Below are 18,161 nucleotides of genomic sequence, written 5' to 3'. Positions count from 1 at the left end.
CAAACCATGCCACCCTTATTTCTGCACTGCTACCTTCAGAGCTGGGTGGCTGGACAGAGGTAGCTGCTGACTGAGGGTCCAGCTCTGCAGGCAGCAGCACAGAAGTAAGGGTGGCAATACCATACCAGGCCATTTTTACTTCTGCGCTGCTGCTGGTGGCGGCTCTGCCTTCAGAGCTGGGCTCCTCTCCAAGAGCCACCACTCTTCAGCAGCTCAGCTTTGAAGGCAGTGCCGCTGCCATCCACAGTGCAGAAGTAAGGGTAGCAGTACCGCAACTCCCCTACAATAACCTTGCAACCCCCTCACAACTCCTTTTTTTTTGGGTCAGGAGCCCTACAATTACAACACTGTGGAATTTCAGATTTAAATAGCTGAAATCATGAAATTTATGATTTTTTAAAATCTTGTGATCATGAAATTGACCAAAATGGACCATGAATTTGGTAGGGCCCTAGTTATTATATATAATGTTTTCTTACTACAAGTGAAAATGGAATTTTCTTGCTATTGTGCCTATCTGTTATCCACAGATTACTCACCTTGAAATAATTACCTTCATTAAAGCTAGCTTTAATTTGGTTGATACCTACTGTATCTCATCAGTAAATAGTAGGTTTCAGAGTAGCAGCCGTGTTAGTTTGTATCCGCAAAAAGAAAAGGAGTACTTGTGGCACCTTAGAGACTAACAAATTTATTAGAGCATAAGCTTTTGTGGATTACAGCCCACTTTTTTGGACGCATAGAATGGAACATATAGTAAGAAGATATATAGATATATATGTATATATATATATACACACACACACATACAGAAAAGTTGGAAGCTGCCATACAAACTATGAGAGGCTTATTAGATATATGTATATATATATATATATATATATATATATATACACACATACAATTAGCCTCTCACAGTTTGTATGGCAGCTTCCAAATTATCTGTATGTATATATGTATCTTCTTACTATATGTTCCATTCTATGCATCCAATGAAGTGGGCTGTAGCCCATGAAAGCTTATGCTCTAATAAATTTGTTAATCTCTAAGGTGCCACAAGTACTCTTGTTCTTTCATCAATCAATGTTATCTTTATTCGATGAAAAACATAATTTGATTTATTAACCTGAATGATGATACATTTACATTTTCTGTGTCTGACATAGTTAAATTAATATGATCCAAATATCACATGGCTTCAGGGGAAGGGGTAGTCCAGGAGGTTATCCTTAGAATTTTAACCAAATAGTTGCATTTTAGGTGGGAGTGGTATTTGCTGTCCCTTTTACATTCTCCCCGCCACTCCCCCGACCCTCCAAAATTAGTAATTGGTTGAGCCCTTCAACTTGCAGATCCCAGAGAAGCCTGCACCGCTGCACTAGCTCCAAATTCTTCTGGGTCCCTGGTGTTGTGGTAGGAGCCATGCTGCCATGGTTGCCTCTGTCCTTGCTATTCCTAGAAACCTCACGTCCATAGGAATGGTGGTAATAGTAGTAGTAGACTTCATGCTGTTTTAACAGATTTCCTGTGGCTTTGGGTTGGGAGACAATGTGTATAAACTGGAGGCACAGCGTTGCAGCTCCCATTTATAGGGGACACTGAAGATCTAGTGAGATCTGATTAACTGATAAATATTTTAGTAATAAAAGAATAAAATAATCATTTTCATCTCAGCAACAGGCTGCAATTGGATGCATTGTGTTCTAGTAGTTAGGGCAGGGCAATGAACAGGAAATTAGAATAAAAAGTTCTGAGGTCTGTTCTCGATTGTGCTCTTGACTCACTGTATGGCCTTGGACACATCTCAGGTTTACTGTATCTCAGTTTTTCCATCTCCAGTTTGATGGTAATAGTACTTACCCAACTTTGTAAAGTGCTTTTAGATCCACTAGTGAAAAGTGCTATAAATGGAAAGTACTCATATAAATATTAATCTGCATGTCCTGTTCAAAGATTTGACAGATTTGTTTTTTGTTTTATTTTGAAGCTGCAGCCTACCTTTTGGTGTCACTTATTCCAAGCAATTCATTCCGTCAGATGTTCCGATCAACTCGATCCTTGCATATCCCTACACGTGACCTGCCTCTCAGTCCAGATACTACAGTAGTTCTTCATCAAGTCTACAATGTGCTTCTTGGCCTGCTTTCAAGAGCAAAGCTGTATGTTGATGCTGCTGTTCATGGCACTACTAAACTGGTGCCCTACTTTAGTTTCATGACTTACTGTTTAATCTCAAAAACTGAGAAACTTATGTTTTCCACTTATTTCATGGACTTGTGGAACCTTTTCCAGCCTAAACTTTCTGAGCCAGCTATAGCCACCAACCACAATAAACAGGCTTTGCTCTCTTTTTGGTATAACGTATGTGTTGACTGCCCAGAAAATGTACGCCTTATTGTACAGAATCCTGTGGTGACAAAGAACATTGCCTTCAATTACATCCTAGCAGACCATGATGATCAGGATGTGGTGCTCTTTAACCGTGGGATGCTGCCTGCCTATTATGGCATTCTGCGGTTATGCTGCGAACAGTCACCTGCATTCACAAGACAGCTGGCTTCTCATCAGAATATCCAGTGGGCCTTTAAGAATCTCACACCACATGCCAGTCAATACCCAGGAGTAAGTACATTCATTCTGAATAGATATTCTGACACTTGTTCTAAATGCCTCCTCATTTGTATTGCTTGACTATATTTTTTTATAAAAAATACTTTGAACTAGACAAAAGCTCAACTTTACATACCTAAAAGCAAAAATATTATTGAGTCTTGCGGTCCTGATATGAATAACCATAAAGCTTATAGGGCCAGCCTCTGAGCACCAGTTCTTCTGCAGCAAAGCAGCTTGGGAATGAAAAGGTGTCTCTAAGCAACCTTTATGGTTCCCACTGATCCTGGAACTTCTGTACACTAGTCTGGTCATGAGAAACAGTTAAGAGCAACTTTTTTGGTGAGGCCAGGAGGTGGTATGGTGTAAAGTTAGCTATACCAAGGAAATCTCTTAAACTAGGATTCTTACTGGTTTGAGCTGCTGGAGCAGAGCCTGCATTTGGCCCATTGTGTCCTGTGCAAACAGTGGGTAGTTATTTGTTCTGTTACTGTAAGGTCTATGTACCTCTTAGAAATTGTTGGTACATTGACCATTATAATATCTCTCCTTAAGAAAGAGTGTTGTCCGCAACTTATTTTCCCTTGTAAAATAATTAGCATGTCTTCTTTCAGGTTAATGTATATAATGATTTAAACATGATTTTTCTGAGCAACTTTGTTTGTTTGGCACTGGTTTATCTGGCACACAGTCACTTTTCAGAGTAGAACTGTACTGTAAATGGGCATGAAACTGTGTGACCATCTGGGAGTGATATCAGTCATATGGAATGTGTCTGGTTGAAATGAATAGTTTATCCTGGTCCATCTTATTCAGGAGTTCTAAAGCTCTGGCCAGCTGAGGGGTGTGTTAACAAGCAGGTGCCCAAAGACCACATTTTATTTCCTAAGATGGAATAAAATTCAGCTGCCCTTATCTCTGTTACAGTGATGCTATCTAAGAAATTTTCATTCCCACCATGAGATGGAGCACTGTGGGATCAGTAGATGTCCTAAAAGCATGCTAAAGATGAGAGTAACCACAGGTGGTTCTTCAATAGTGTCCCTGACCATGCTCCATTTAAGTACACATGCACCCCATACATCTTTGGAGATTTTTGATAGCAGTGCCCATTTGGCCTGCATATGCACTCTTGACATCCTCATACCCCATACTGAAGATATAGAGCACCGTGCAGGAGAACTTCCCTTAGTTCCTTCTCAATAGCCCTACAATCTGAGATGGAGCATCTAGCATGCCTGCTTCAAGTTTAACTTATTAGCTTAACCTTACATTTTTAGTGTTAGTTTGACATTATTTTAGTTCACTTAGTTTTATACCTCTTTGGATTTAAGGGGTCCCTTTTTTGTTAATGCCCCTTTCCCTCCTACATGATGGGCAGTCTTGGGGGTTGTCAGCAAGGTATGCCAAGATCCCTGGGATTCAAATGCTGCCTCTCCTGCCAGAAACTCACCCTAGTTAATGACTGAGACACCACATACCTTGCACTTGCAAGATCTGCATTTCTTTTAAAAGTAGATCACGAAAAGTAGGAATATTATGGTGGAGCAAGCCCTGCAACCGGCTTCAGATCCAGGCTCAGAAACCCCTCCCTGTACGTCAGCCTCTGAGTACACTTAGTGCTCCGTCAACCTCCAGATCCAGTCACCAAGATCTTCGCAGAAGAAGAATATGGAGAGTACTGCTGAGGCTTTGAAGTAGAGGAGCTAGATCTCCTAACAGAGACCCTTCATCAAAGGGAAGCTGTTCATCTCAGAGACTGACTACTTGGGAGATCTCAGATCCCTGGGGGAATACTGTTGAGGCTCCAGGCTGCTCCAGTACTGGGAGCTCTTTGAAGACTTTCAGTGCTTTGAAAAAACACAGTGCAAGACATACATTGTTACCAAAACCAACTCAGGTACTGTCTAAGCATGATAGCTTTATCAGAAACTCCAAGCACTCTGCCTCTTGGAGATCAGCACTACCTACAAACTTCTGCGGTACTGGTTCTGTTACTGACACCAAAGAATCACCAACATCCTCAGTACCGTCATCATCTATTTAACATGTACTGCTGAAACAATTGGCATCGACACTGTTTTCTAAAATGGGACCGCTGAAGCAGTCTGCTCTTGGTACCATGGCCATGATGGAGCCTCATAATACCTCTTCTCCCATACATCCAGTGCTACAGGAATTTAGATACTCCAGGGAGTTGTTTGTTTTCAGACAAAGTCTCCACTGTTAATGGGTACTGACAACTATCAATACCAAGATAACTGGGTCACTTGGTCCCTTATCTTTACCCAGTACCTTCTAGTTCTCTAGTATCTACTGCATAGGACAGACAGCCATCTTCACCTTCACTGTCTGCCCTGCCCTTGGACTATGTTGAGAGTGATTCCTCTGACTCCCAGATTTCAGTACAGGGATCTCCTGTCCATTGTCAAAGGGACATTTTCCCAACCACCTTCACTGAGAGGGAAATTCCAAGCAAAAAACAGTTTTCTGTCCCTTCTCACTGGCATGGCCAACATCAGGTGCCCCCTCTTTTGCCTTATGGTCCACCTCATTGGCCATACTGGGATTCATGAGCTGCCTATCACCAGCAGTTCTCAAGACCTAAATCCTCTCCAGGAGATCATTGAAAGGATATTGTCTTGCTCCATCAGTCCTTCCTCAACAGCCCCAACCTCATAAGTCTTTCAAGGAGCAAGAGGCTAGAGTGGACAAGGAAGTGACACTGAAGACTTAATATTTCATCATCGTCACAAGGTGAGGAGATAATGCCCCTTCCTTCTCTTGCTGACCATTTTAAACAGTTTCAGAAACCTGTTAAATGCATTGCTGACTCATTACAAATTCTGTTACATGAGAGCCAGGAGACACAACAAACTGTTGGACATTTTGCATACAACAGCCATTAGTCGCCTGGCTCTACCAGTGAATGAAGTCTTACTGGATCCTGCAAAGACCATCTGGCAAAGTCATGCCACCACACCACACATGTACAAACAGAGTCTTAAATGAATTACATCCCAATGGAAAAATCAGAATTTTTGTTTTCCCACCTTGCACCAAATTCTTTAGTTGTGGAGGCTGTCGGCGAGCATGGCAGACAAATCACACAAATTATATGCCCTATGAAAAAAACCAAAAGCAACTTGACCTGTTTGGTCTTAAGAGCTATTCTTCAATGACCCTGCAATTTCAGATTGCAAATTACCAAACCCATATGGAAAAATATAACCACGCCATTAAAAGTTCAATAATTTTGTTGAATATCTCCCTGCAGAACATCGTGGCCAGCTCAAGGCTATCATAGCCAAAGTCAGCTCCTAGCAAGAACCCCATTGCAGGACTCCATAGACACAGCTGATGCTGCGGCCCATTCCGTCTCCACTGCAGTCATAATTTCTAGAGCATCTTGGCTATAGCTGTCTGGGTTTCCTAGGGAAGTCCAAAATACTGTTGAAGACCTTCCTTTTGCTGGACTTACACTCCTCTTTGAGACCACCAAAGAATCTCTCCATACCTTGAAAGATTCCATGGCCACTCTTAGGTCCCTCTGCATATATGTACCTGCAAACAAAAGAACATGTAGCAGAACAAAAACAGCACTGAGAGCTCATCTGGCTTAGTTCTTTGCATACCATTCGCCTTTTGAGCCACCTAAGAAAAGGCCAAGATACCAAAAGAAATGACCACTTACCACGACTGATTCTGTCACCCAGATGTACACCTTATGCAAGCATCAATTTTGATGGTTTGGTCAAGGGTCTGGAATGTCCCCACCTGAGGACTATTCAGCTGCACCATTCCTCCAACATCCCTTCCTCTGGAGACCATTTCTCTTATTTCTGAACTCTGTGGCAGCAGATTATATCCAACAGATGTGTTTTGAAAGCCACAACATCGGATTACTCCATTCGTTTCATCTACATTCCCCTGCTCCTTTTCAGGGGCACATCTCACAATCATTTAATGAGACAGGAATTCATTTCCCTTCTATACATAGGGGCCATGTAAGTGGTCCCAATCCAGCACAGGAGGAAGGGATTCTATTCCAAGTATTTTCTGGTCCCCAAAAAGAATCAGGGATGGGGACCATATTAGATTTCTGACTCCTAAGCACTTTTGTGAGATCACAGAAATTCAGGATGGTGACTCTTGCAGCTATAATTCCAGCGTTAGATTCTAGGGGTTAGTTTGCAGCCCTCAACCTTCAGGATGCATATCTTTGCATTGCATTTCACTGGTCTTGCAAGAGATACCTTCATTTTACGGTCAGCCAGGACCATTTCCAGTATCAGTGCTTCCCTTCAGCCTCTCCTTTGCCCTGAGAGTTTTCTTAAAGGTCATAGGAGTATAGTAGTAGCCACTCACCTACATTGACTTGGAATAATTGTCTTCCCCTGCCTCGACAATTGTCTGCTCAAGGGCTGGTCGCACAACAAAGTTCTCTGCAGTACAACAGCAGTGTTCCTGTTCTGCAGTGGTACAACTTCAACTCAACATTGAAAAGTCCACTTTGATCCCAGTACAGCAGATGGACTTCATAAGGATGTCTCTGGATGCAGTGGCAGCCAGAGCTTACTGTCCCATCAACAGGTTTGAGTCTAACAAACCGACCTTTTCCAAGGTCCCAATAAGCCCCCAGAGATTAGCAAGAAGTTGTCTTCAATTGCTAGGACATATGGCAGCTTGGCAGTGCATATGTCCCTCAGACAGAGACAAACACCTACAAGATCTCTATCAAGCATTCTTACAACTACAATACCCACCTGCAGAAGTGAAGAAACAGATTGATAGAGCCAGAAGAGTTCCCAGAAGTCACCTACTACAGGACAGGCCTAACAAAGAAAATAACAGAACGCCACTAGCCGTCACCTTCAGCCCCCAACTAAAACCCCTCCAACGCATTATTAAGGATCTACAACCTATCCTGAAGGATGACCCAACACACACTCAAACCTACTACAGGCCAGTCCTTGCCTACAGACAGCCCCCCAACCTGAAGCAAATACTCACCAGCAACCACATACCACACAACAGAACCACTAACCCAGGAACCTATCCTTGAAACAAAGCCCGTTGCCAACTGTGTCCACATATCTATTCAGGGGACACCATCACAGGGCCTAATAACATCAGCCACACTATCAGAGGCTCGTTCACCTGCACATCCACCAATGTGATAGATGCCATCATGTGCCAGCAATGCCCCTCTGCCATGTACATTGGTCAAACTTGACAGCCTCTACGTAAAAGAATAAATGGACTCAAATCAGATGTCAAGAATTATAACATTCATAAACCATTCGGAGAACACTTCAATCTCTCCGGTCACGCGATTACAGACAAGAAAGTTGCGATATTACAACAAAACAACTTCAAATCCAGACTCCAGCGAGAGACTGCTGAATTGGAATTCATTTGCAAATTGGATACAATTAACTTAGGCTTGAATAGAGACTGGGAGTGGCTAAGTCATTATGCAAGGTAACCTATTTCCCCTTGTTTTTTCCTACACCCCCTCCTCCCCCCCAGAAGTTCTTGTTAAACCCTGGATTTGTGCTGGAAATGGCCCACCTTGATTATCATACACATTGTAAGGAGAGTGGTCACTTTAGATGAGCTATTACCAGCAGGAGAGTGGGGTGGGGGGAGGTATTTTTTCATGCTTTGTGTGTATAAAAAGATCATCTACACTTTCCACAGTATGCATCCGATGAAATGAGCTGTAGCTCATGAAAGCTTATGCTCAAATAAATTGGTTAGTCTCTAAGGTGCCACAAGTACTCCTTTTCTTTTTTCATTTATGTTTAAGTACTCTTATTTTTTTAATAAGGTAATATTTAAAGAATATCAATGCTGTGTATTTTTCTGATTTTTCCCCTTCTCTAAAATACATAAAAATGTCTTCTAGATTCACACATATATATCACTTCAATGTATTGCTTAATAGAAATAATGGACAGTCATGAAGAGGAGAATATAAACCATAACTTATTAATTAAGAAAGATTACCTTAACCTAATGTTTATTTTGTTTGTTTTAGGCAGTTGAAGAGCTGTTTAACCTCATGCAGCTGTTTGTAGCTCAGAGGCCAGATATGAGAGAAGAGGAGATAGAAGACATAAAGCAATTTAAGAAAACAACCATAAGCTGCTATCTGCGCTGCTTAGATGGACGGTCTTGTTGGACTACTTTAATAAGGTATTACAGTACTGAAATGTTAGTGAGGCAGCTTAATCCTTTTTAGTTTAAAAAAAAAAAAGCACTTTTTAGAATTTGAAATATCATAAATTATTCTTCAGTATAGTTTAGTTTATTATATACACTTTTTGAAAAAATCTATGATACTGTCTTTATAAAAGTCATATACAAAACAGTAAAGTTGTAGTTTGTCTCTGAAATACAGAAATTGTCTCTTTATACATAAAAACCCTATTGTGCATGAAAATAATAATTTAATTTATAAGTTCCCAACATGCAAGGAACTAAATAAATATAATAAATATCAGTAATTTAAAAAAATAAACATATATTATTGTTGTTATTCAAAACGAAATGTTAGAAAGCCATAACAAAGTGGTATCATTAAAACATTTTCTTTGACATAAAGCCTAGAAATTCCGTAGTAAAGGTGAAACTTCATTCTGTATCTTAACCCACCCTGTTTTGCATAGCTTGGTGAGCATGTACAATGTGACAATTTATCTACCCTTGCAAAATTGTGAGGCATGAGTAAGGTAGAAATGGTGGCTTTGTGGGCAGAGTTTCTGCATTATCTGAGATTATTTTATACATCAAATCTACAAAGAGTTTAAAGTTTTTAGGTGCATCTTTTTCTAATTTTAGTTCTGTGTTGAATATGTGAAACTCGTGATTTTTTTCCATTTTATTTATGGATATGACCATAAAATGGCTGCGTCACATAGGTCACATCACTGGGAGTGTAAACCCAGTAACAGATAGGCTGGAATGTTCTTGTGAGAAGAGAAAATCTCCTTTACTCCCCTGAGGACATATTTGTAGTCATCTGTTTTAGCATGGAAGTAGATACTCTGCATAATTGGATGCTCAAACTTAGTAGAAATATTAGTGTGTAATTATTATTTTTTTTAAATACTCTGGTGTAATGCTTTATTTTGCATGGAAAATACCCTGGAAACCATTGTTTAAGTGAAAGAAATGGTAGCACTTAGAAGCTGTATGCATAAGCTTACATAGGAAGGAACACGTATGTAAATAAGAAGAAGAGGGAGGGGGTGTTCAATATATGATGAGAACAAGAACTATTCCCTAAATTATTTTAAAACTCAGTACTGCTTTTAGTGTACAGTTACACCCTTAATTTGAGTGCTCAGTTAAATGCTCAACTGGCCAGGAAAAATCCTTTATTTCTAGTTATATGCTTAAATGGCTCTTTCAGAAATATTTCTACTCATTTGCATTCTCAAATATATGCTTAATTGCACCTTACCCTGCACTTAAAATGCATTTTTTTAAAAACCTTAAACCTTCATCTTTGAATGGATTGTTCTTTTTAGTTTTTTAATATTTTCAAGCCATTACTTGTTAAAACAACTTTGGAGAGAATCTTCATAAAATACTTTTTGAAGAGATATTTTTGTATTAAAAAGATGGAAGTTGGTACTATGTCCATCAAAGCAGTTAGTTTTAGAAGTATGTTTGGCACAACTAGGAACACTTCTAAACTAATAAAGTGAAAGGACTGAAGGTGATAATTGTATTCATTTCATTTTCTCCTGATCTGTGCTTATACCTCAAAATACAATTTCACTAATGCTAAATTTAATAATTTTAAGACTTTGTGAGAATTATGAAAAACTGGTATCTTAAGCATGTTTTTTTAAGTGTTTCTTTCTTTTCTAGTGCCTTCAGAATATTATTAGAATCCGATGAAGACAGGCTTCTTGTTGTGTTTAATAGAGGCTTAATCCTGATGACTGAGGTAAATATTTCATTGTCACTTAGTTCAAATGAGCATCTTCCTTTCCCATTGACTCATCATCTGAGAGGATAGGGCAGTCTCATCACTTCCTTATTGCTAAATATGCTTGCTTTAAATATTTTTTTAAATACAGTATCAGCCATTTTAAAATTAGCTAAAAAGGGGAAGAGGGGTGATTAAATTCTAGGATACTTATAAAACCATCTTAAAGTGTTCATCATTAGCTAATTGATCTCAGAAGTTTGGATTTCCCAGTGATGACAATGTTAATAACAAAAGCTATATAAAAGCCTAAACAAATATTTTCTTTTTTTAAAGAAAAGAAATCATAAAATCAAAACTCTGCAATACTATAAAACCCATGTAAATTTTTAAAACTGATATAAAAGTAAACCTACTAAGCTAAATTTGCGCTGACATTTTTGCTGCTTGCCTTTTATCTCTTAGAAATGTTTAGATGTAAGAAATTTGAGCTAACAAATTTATGAACCAAACTCTCTCTCTGTCTGTTTCTATATCAAACTTATTTTTATGGGGGAGGTTTTGGCACAGGACATTACAAAGATATGTCTAGAAATAAAGTGTAACTAGATTTGTTGCTTAACAGCTAGGTTCACCTTCTAGTTGAAGGGTGCTTCATGCAGAAAGGCTAACACTGGACCCAATACAACTCCATTAAAGGCACTGGAAGCTGGATAAGGCCACAGTGTGGTATAAGCAATGTTTTGTCTGACCTGCTCTTAAACTTGTAACTGTTGTACTATGTTATAGACCATATGCTGTCACTGTCTACTGAAGGTGTTTTTATATGTTAAATAAACAGCATTAAGAATCTTCCACGTCAGCAGAATAGATTTCCTCACTGCAGAGGGTTGACAGTGTATCCTGAATCTTTCTCCTGGTATAAATATAGATCATAATTAAGGTTTTGCATTCTAGTTTGAGGGAGATTAATATTATAAATAGTATTTCCTTATCTGTTCGATGTTTGAAACATAATTGGCATTCAAGCAGAGTAAACATCTTCTCAAATACCTTTTCTGCCAAAATCTTTGCAATATTGTGTATTGCCAGCAATATGAGTATCCTATACCACTACAATTTCTCTAAGTCAAAAATCCCCAGAAGATGCTTTTGTTAAAGCAGTAGTAATAATTCAGCTGACATAGAATTTTATATTGTATGTCTGTAAGGAATGCACATAAACTTAACTAGAATATATGATTATTCTGTAACCATTGTTTTCTGAAACAAATGTCCCTTTCCCATGCCTCCTAAATAGAATTTTGTAACTAAACAAATTGATTGGGATTAAAGATTTGTAAAATTTTATGTGTTTTGGGCTATACTTGGCTCTTTGGGTTTTAGACTTTAATGTCTCCACCTGCTACTTACGCAGACTTAAGTAATTGCCTTGAGCCAGAAGTGTTTAGCTTATGCATCTTACAAACTGCATAGGCTAGGCATGCACAGATTGCATTCACCTTGAAGCAAATGTCTTCGTTTTACAGATTTTATAAAGTAAGCTGGATGTGTTTGCAAAGCTTTTTGTTTCCTGAATCAGACTGTTTGCATGTACGTGCAGAGTTTGTTCTGTTTTTCAGTAGCATTTTTAAGCTCATTTTCCACGGGCACACAGTGAGAAATTTCTGATTGCTCTAGTATTGGCGAAATTTAGAATGGGATAAAAATCAGTCTTATAACCAAAAGCAAATCACAGTCTAAATCGTGGACAGACTACTGTCTCTCCATAATACCAAACTCTGTACTAGGGCAATGATATTAGAGCACAACTTAAAATTACTTTCTTTGTTTAAAGTTAACTAACTGTTCATTATTTGAACAACCTACTGTATATACTGAATTCTTCTTTGAATAACTTTATATCTGTCAGCATCTATCATAAAACATTTGATACATCTTTCTGTGGTAGTAAAATAAATGTAAAAATAGTATCTGTAGGATTAAATTAGAAATCATAATACATTTTAATTTGTTAGTATAAACTTTTACTTTCATTTTACTTTCTTTTTTGTAGTCCTTTAACACCTTGCACATGATGTATCATGAGGCCACAGCTTGTCACGTGACTGGAGACCTGGTGGAACTTTTGTCAATATTCCTTTCGGTCCTTAAATCAACACGTCCATATCTTCAGAGAAAAGGTTTGGTAATGATTTTCTTTTATAGAGATTAAAGGCTTTAGTTTGTTTGAACTAATTAATTTTCATTGACAGAAATTCTTTCATAGTTTGTCTTGTGGCTATGTAGCCTTTGGGAATCCTCTTTTTTGAGACAATAACAGTGACTAAATTAATGAAATGATTAAAGTGTTGAAATGTATCTAAAAATAAATAGTATAGTTTTGACAGCAGTAGACCAGTGACAAGTCTTAGGTTTCTACTTTGATTAAGATCATGTTTATAAAATTGATACGATTGTTTTAATTGCTCCAGGTTACCATTCTCTTTCTTTCTTCAGGAATTAAAAGTTATCAAGAATTTGGGTGACAGATAACTTAGTATCTATATTATGATATAATGCCTGCACCTGTAATTTTCACTCCATGCATCTGAGGAAGTGTTTTTTTACCCACGAAAGCTTATGCCTAAATAAATCTGTTAGTCTTTAAGGTGCCACCAGACTCCTTGTTGTTTTTGTGGATACAGACTAATGCGGCTACCCCCTGATAGATAACTTAGTATGTTTTTGTATTTGCAGATGTGAAGCAAGCGCTAATCCAGTGGCAGGAGCGAATTGAATTTGCCCATAAACTCTTAACTCTGCTAAATTCTTACAGTCCTTCAGAACTTCGAAATGCTTGCATTGGTAAGTTGTATTAATGCTACTGCAGTCAGGAAAGATTCTTGCCAGATAACTAAATTAAAATTAAAATTCAGAAACAGTTCTATATTATGAGTATTTATGAATGTTCTGCACATTGGATTTGTTAATTTTTTGACATTAATAGAATTGTTTGTTTTCCCAATAATCTTACTAATCCTTGTATATCAAGAATAAAATTAATATTTAGGATTTGTTAGGCATCATTTTATATTATTCATCTAGCTTGTTTAAAAGCCAGGTGCCTGATTCTATTCTATTCTCGCTTATACTAGTGTGAATCAGGAATAACTCTGTTGAAATCAATAGATTTTCTACAGTGTTAGTAAAATCAGAATCAAGTCCCAGATCTTTAATTTAGCATCCACAGGGTAACTAAATTAATATTTAAAGTTAGTGGGAAAACTCATTTATTGTGAAGCACAGAAACCTCGTTACTCTGAGTAAGAACTCCCTGTGTCCATTTCTATACCCCATTTACTAAAAAATGCAACAATAAAAGTAAAATGACAGGTTAAATAGCTTTTAAAAGTACCGGGCTATGATGTTTCTTGCTTCTTGGTTCCTGGTGGGGTGTTTAACTTGTAGGAATGGACGTCATACCAAGAAAGTCTTGTCTTCTTGCATTAGCAGACTTCTTCTGAAAGGCTTTATCTGATTTTTTTAAGGAGTAGAATTTGCATTTTTTTTCTTGTTTGTGAAGGCCTAACCCACTGTCCAAATTAAACCTATTTTTAATGTAATTTGTATGCCTTTTCCTGTTACTTTGAGTGCCCTTGTCATTGTCGTCCTGGCTGCTGCTGGTTGCCATTTTCCAGGCGTCAGACCTGATATGGTAAAGAAGAAGCAAAGAGGGTAATTTTCTTGAGCTTCTACTTCCTACAATTTGACACCCCTCTTATTGGTTGTTAAGGGAAAGTTGATATAACACTGATTAGGTTTTCTTCTCGTGGTAGAGGTGAAGGAACCTTGATTAATTCAGGTGTTTTCACGTTAAATTTTGTTCACTTAAAGCCTGCCTCCACAATGTGCACTAGCAAAAATAATCCAAATAGATCAGGTTTGCAGATGCATGAGCTATAAGTCATGTTTACCCTTAAGAAATAACTTTGTGTAATAGCAAAACCAACTTCTCATTTGTAGATGTCCTCAAGGAGCTTGTGCTTTTAAGCCCTCATGATTTCCTGCACACTTTGGTTCCATTTCTGCAGCATAACCATTGTACATACCACCACAGTAATATTCCAAGTATGTATTTCTAATTGTTGTATTTTACAGTTGAATTTCAGTACAATTGATTTTTGTGTGCATTGGGGGTGGCTAGTGTTGACCTTTTTAATTCATTATTATTTTGTTCTAATTTACACTACAGTGTCTCTTGGACCTTATTTCCCCTGTCGTGAAAATCTGAAATTAATAGGAGGGAAAAGTAATATCCGTCCTCCTCGTCCTGAACTCAATATGTGCCTCTTGCCTACGATGATGGAAGCCAGCAAGGTATGGACATAGGGAAACCTATTTTCCTGTCAGTGGCATTACATATTTGTAGCTTGTAAAGAAAACGTAATTTTAAGTGATTTCAAAATGATGCCTTCTACAATGTGTTTACCCACTAACTTACTGTGTAAGCAAATTTTAAAAACTGTACTTACGTAATTTAAAATTATCCTCAGTGGGTTTGAATTATGTGGTGGTGCCTGTGCCCAAAATGATGTAATATTATGAGTTTCCCTTACAAATATTTATGTAGTGTATGAGCCCACATTTTATAATTAATAATTCTTTAGCATTAAGAGGCAGTTTTAAAAGAAGTCTCTAAAATTGCACCGGCCATCTTTCTTGCTAATATTTTTGCATATGTATTTTTCATGTGTGTTTTTTCATTAAATGGTATTTGCATGCATGAGTCTCAGATACTTAGATTTCTAACTATCTGTGCATGCCAGTGCTTGAGCATTTAAATCCAAAAATTTGGATGCAGAAATTATATGTGAAAACTTTGGAATGCAAAACTGCAGACCTGATTTTATTGATAGAGCTATATATGCCTTCGAAAACTTGTTTTTTCTTCAAGTGATTGCTCATATCAATTCCAAATAGGTGTGTGCGTGCCGTGTGCACAGTCATCAGAAAGTTTTTCCTTTAGCGGCACCCATCGGGTCGGCTGTGGAGCCCCCTGGAGTGGCGCTTCCATGGTGCTCAATATATGACCCCACCGACCCAGCGCCCCCTCAGTTCCTTCTTACCACCAGTGACGGTCATTGGAACTGTGGCGACTTGCTTAGCAAGTTCTCCTCTCATTCTCCTAGCTTTCAGTTCGTGTTAGTTTTATTTGTAGTTAGTTAGTGTTAGTAATTTTAGACATTGGGTGTGGGGGTTTCCTCTCCACCCCGACTGCCTATCTCCCCTTGGGGACACGGGGCATGCCTTGGTTCCAAGGGTTCAAATCCTGCAGTAAGCCCATGCCAACGGGCAACCCCGACGACGCTTGTCTAACGTGTCTGGGGGAGACGCACCAGGCCGATAGGTGTAGGATTTGTAAAGGGTTTCGCCCTAGAATAAAAATGGAGCGGGACTGCCATTTAAAGCATCTCCTTATAGAGGCAGCTCTCGGACGGCAATTCACCTTGGCGCAGCAAGACACAGCACCAAGTTAATCGGTGCAGAGCATTCTGGCATCTGTGGTAGATGTGGCACCATGGAAGGTCTCGGGACATAGGGACCTGCGGCACTGCTGCCAAAGCCGACAGGCACCGTCCGGCACTGATCCCATTCCCTTGCGCTGCAGGAGCAGCACCAGAAGGAGGGTAGGAGTGGATCTCTGCCTTCAAGACCCACTCCCTTGGAGTCGGCCACTGGGGCGCGTCCCAGGGAGGAGCACCCAGTACCGTGACCTTTGGAACCAGCACCGTCGACTTCTGCTCCGCAAAGGGGACAGTTGAGTCCAGTACCTTTGGACTCCCTAAGTGGAAGAGGAGGGGATGCCATGCACTCCAGACACAGCATAGCATGGGGAGGAGGTGACCAGCCCTCTGTGGAGAAAGAAGTGGTTCGGGACTATTTAGAAAAGCTGGACATGCACAAGTCCATGGGGCCGGATGCGTTGCATCCGAGAGTGCTAAAGGAGTTGGCGGATGTGATTGCAGAGCCATTGGCCATTATCTCTGAAAACTCATGGCGATCGGGGGAAGTCCCGGATGACTGGAAAAAGGCTAATGAAGTGCCCATCTTTAAAAAAGGGAAGGAGGAGGATCCTGGGAACTACAGGCCAGTCAGCTTCACCTCAGTCCCTGGAAAAATCATGGAGCAATCCTCAAGGAATCAATTCTGAAGCACTTAGAGGAGAGGAAAGTGATCAGGAACAGTCAGCATGGATTCACCAAGGGCAAGTCATGCCTGACTAATCTAATTGCCTTCTATGACAAGATAACTGGTTCTGTGGATGAAGGGAAAGCAGTTGATGTGTTGTTCCTTGACTTTTGCAAAGCTTTTGACACTGTCTCCCACAGTATTCTTGCCAGCAAGTTAAAGAAGTATGGGCTGGATGAATGGACTGTAAGGTGGATAGAAAGCTGGCTAGCTTGTCGGGCTCAACGGGTAGTGATCAATGGCTCCATGTCTAGTTGGCGGCCGGTATCAAGCGGAGTGCCCCAAGGGTCGGTCCTGGGGCCGGTTTTGTTCAATATCTTCATAAATGATCTGGAGGATGGTGTGGATTGCACCCTCAGCAAGTTTGCAGATGACACTAAACTGGGAGGAGAGGTAGATACGCCGAAGGGTAGGGATAGGATACAGAAGGACCTAGACAAATTGGAGGATTGGGCCAAAAGAAATCTGATGAGGTTCAACAAGGACAAGTGCAGAGTCCTGTACTTAGGACGGAAGAGTCCCATGCACTGCTACAGACTAGGGACTGAATGGCTTGGCAGCAGTTCTGCAGAAAAGGACCTAGGGGTGACAGTGGACGAGAAGCTGGATATGAGTCAACAGTGTGCCCTTGTTGCCAAGAAGGCCAATGGCATTTCGGGCTGTATAAGTGGGGGCATTGCCATCAGATCGAGGGACGTGATCGTTCCCCTCTATTCGACATTGGTGAGGCCTCATCTGGAGTACTGTGTCCAGTTTTGTGCCCCACACTACAAGAAGGATGTGGAAAAATTGGAAAACGTCCATCGGAGGCCAACAAAAATGATTAGGGGACTGGAACACATGACTTGTGAGGAGAGGCTGAGGGAACTGGGATTGTTTAGTCTACGGAAAAGAAGAATATGGGGGGATTTGATAGCTGCTTTCAACTACCTGAAAGGGGGTTCCAAAGAGGATGGCTCTAGACTGTTCTCAGTGGTAGCAGATGACAGAACAAGGAGTAATGGTCTCAAATTGCAGTGGGGGAGGTTTAGGTTGGATATTAGGAAAAACTTTTTCACTAGGAGGGTGGTGAAACACTGGAATGCGTTACCTAGGGAGGTGGTGGAATCTCCTTCCTTAGAAGTTTTTAAGGTCAGGCTTGACAAAGCCTGGCTGGGATGATTTAGTTGGGGATTGGTCCTGCTTTGAGCAGGGAGTTGGACTAGATGACCTCCTGAGGTCCCTTCCAACCCTGATATTCTATGATTCTATGATCATTCAAGGCCTCAGGCAGTACCCGACCACTACAGCAAGGGGATGCCTGAGTCTCCTTGGCCACGTGGCAGCCTGCACTTACGTGGTCCGGGATTCCACACTGAGGCTCAGGCCACTCCAG

The 18,161-nt window shown here is 40.0% G+C and overlaps 1 protein-coding gene across 3 annotated transcripts in view; it reads left to right on the top strand.

The window, feature by feature from the left end:
* USP34 (ubiquitin specific peptidase 34) overlaps positions 1–18,161 on the top strand; it is a 272,897-nt gene that overhangs the window by 237,588 nt on the left and 17,148 nt on the right. For all 3 annotated transcript variants that reach the window (XM_048842772.2, XM_048842773.2, XM_048842771.2), the window contains 7 exons: positions 1,988–2,622; positions 8,654–8,811; positions 10,495–10,573; positions 12,612–12,738; positions 13,295–13,402; positions 14,561–14,665; positions 14,790–14,914. In XM_048842772.2, the coding sequence (XP_048698729.1) occupies positions 1,988–2,622; positions 8,654–8,811; positions 10,495–10,573; positions 12,612–12,738; positions 13,295–13,402; positions 14,561–14,665; positions 14,790–14,914 (1,337 nt within the window). The remainder of the gene's footprint in view (positions 1–1,987; positions 2,623–8,653; positions 8,812–10,494; positions 10,574–12,611; positions 12,739–13,294; positions 13,403–14,560; positions 14,666–14,789; positions 14,915–18,161) is intronic.

Source organism: Caretta caretta, chromosome 3 (genome assembly GCF_965140235.1).
Source record: "Caretta caretta isolate rCarCar2 chromosome 3, rCarCar1.hap1, whole genome shotgun sequence".
Taxonomy (NCBI): Eukaryota; Metazoa; Chordata; order Testudines; family Cheloniidae; genus Caretta; species Caretta caretta.
The sequence above is the reverse complement of the archived record's forward strand: the minus strand, read 5'-3'. Positions and strand labels throughout refer to the sequence as shown.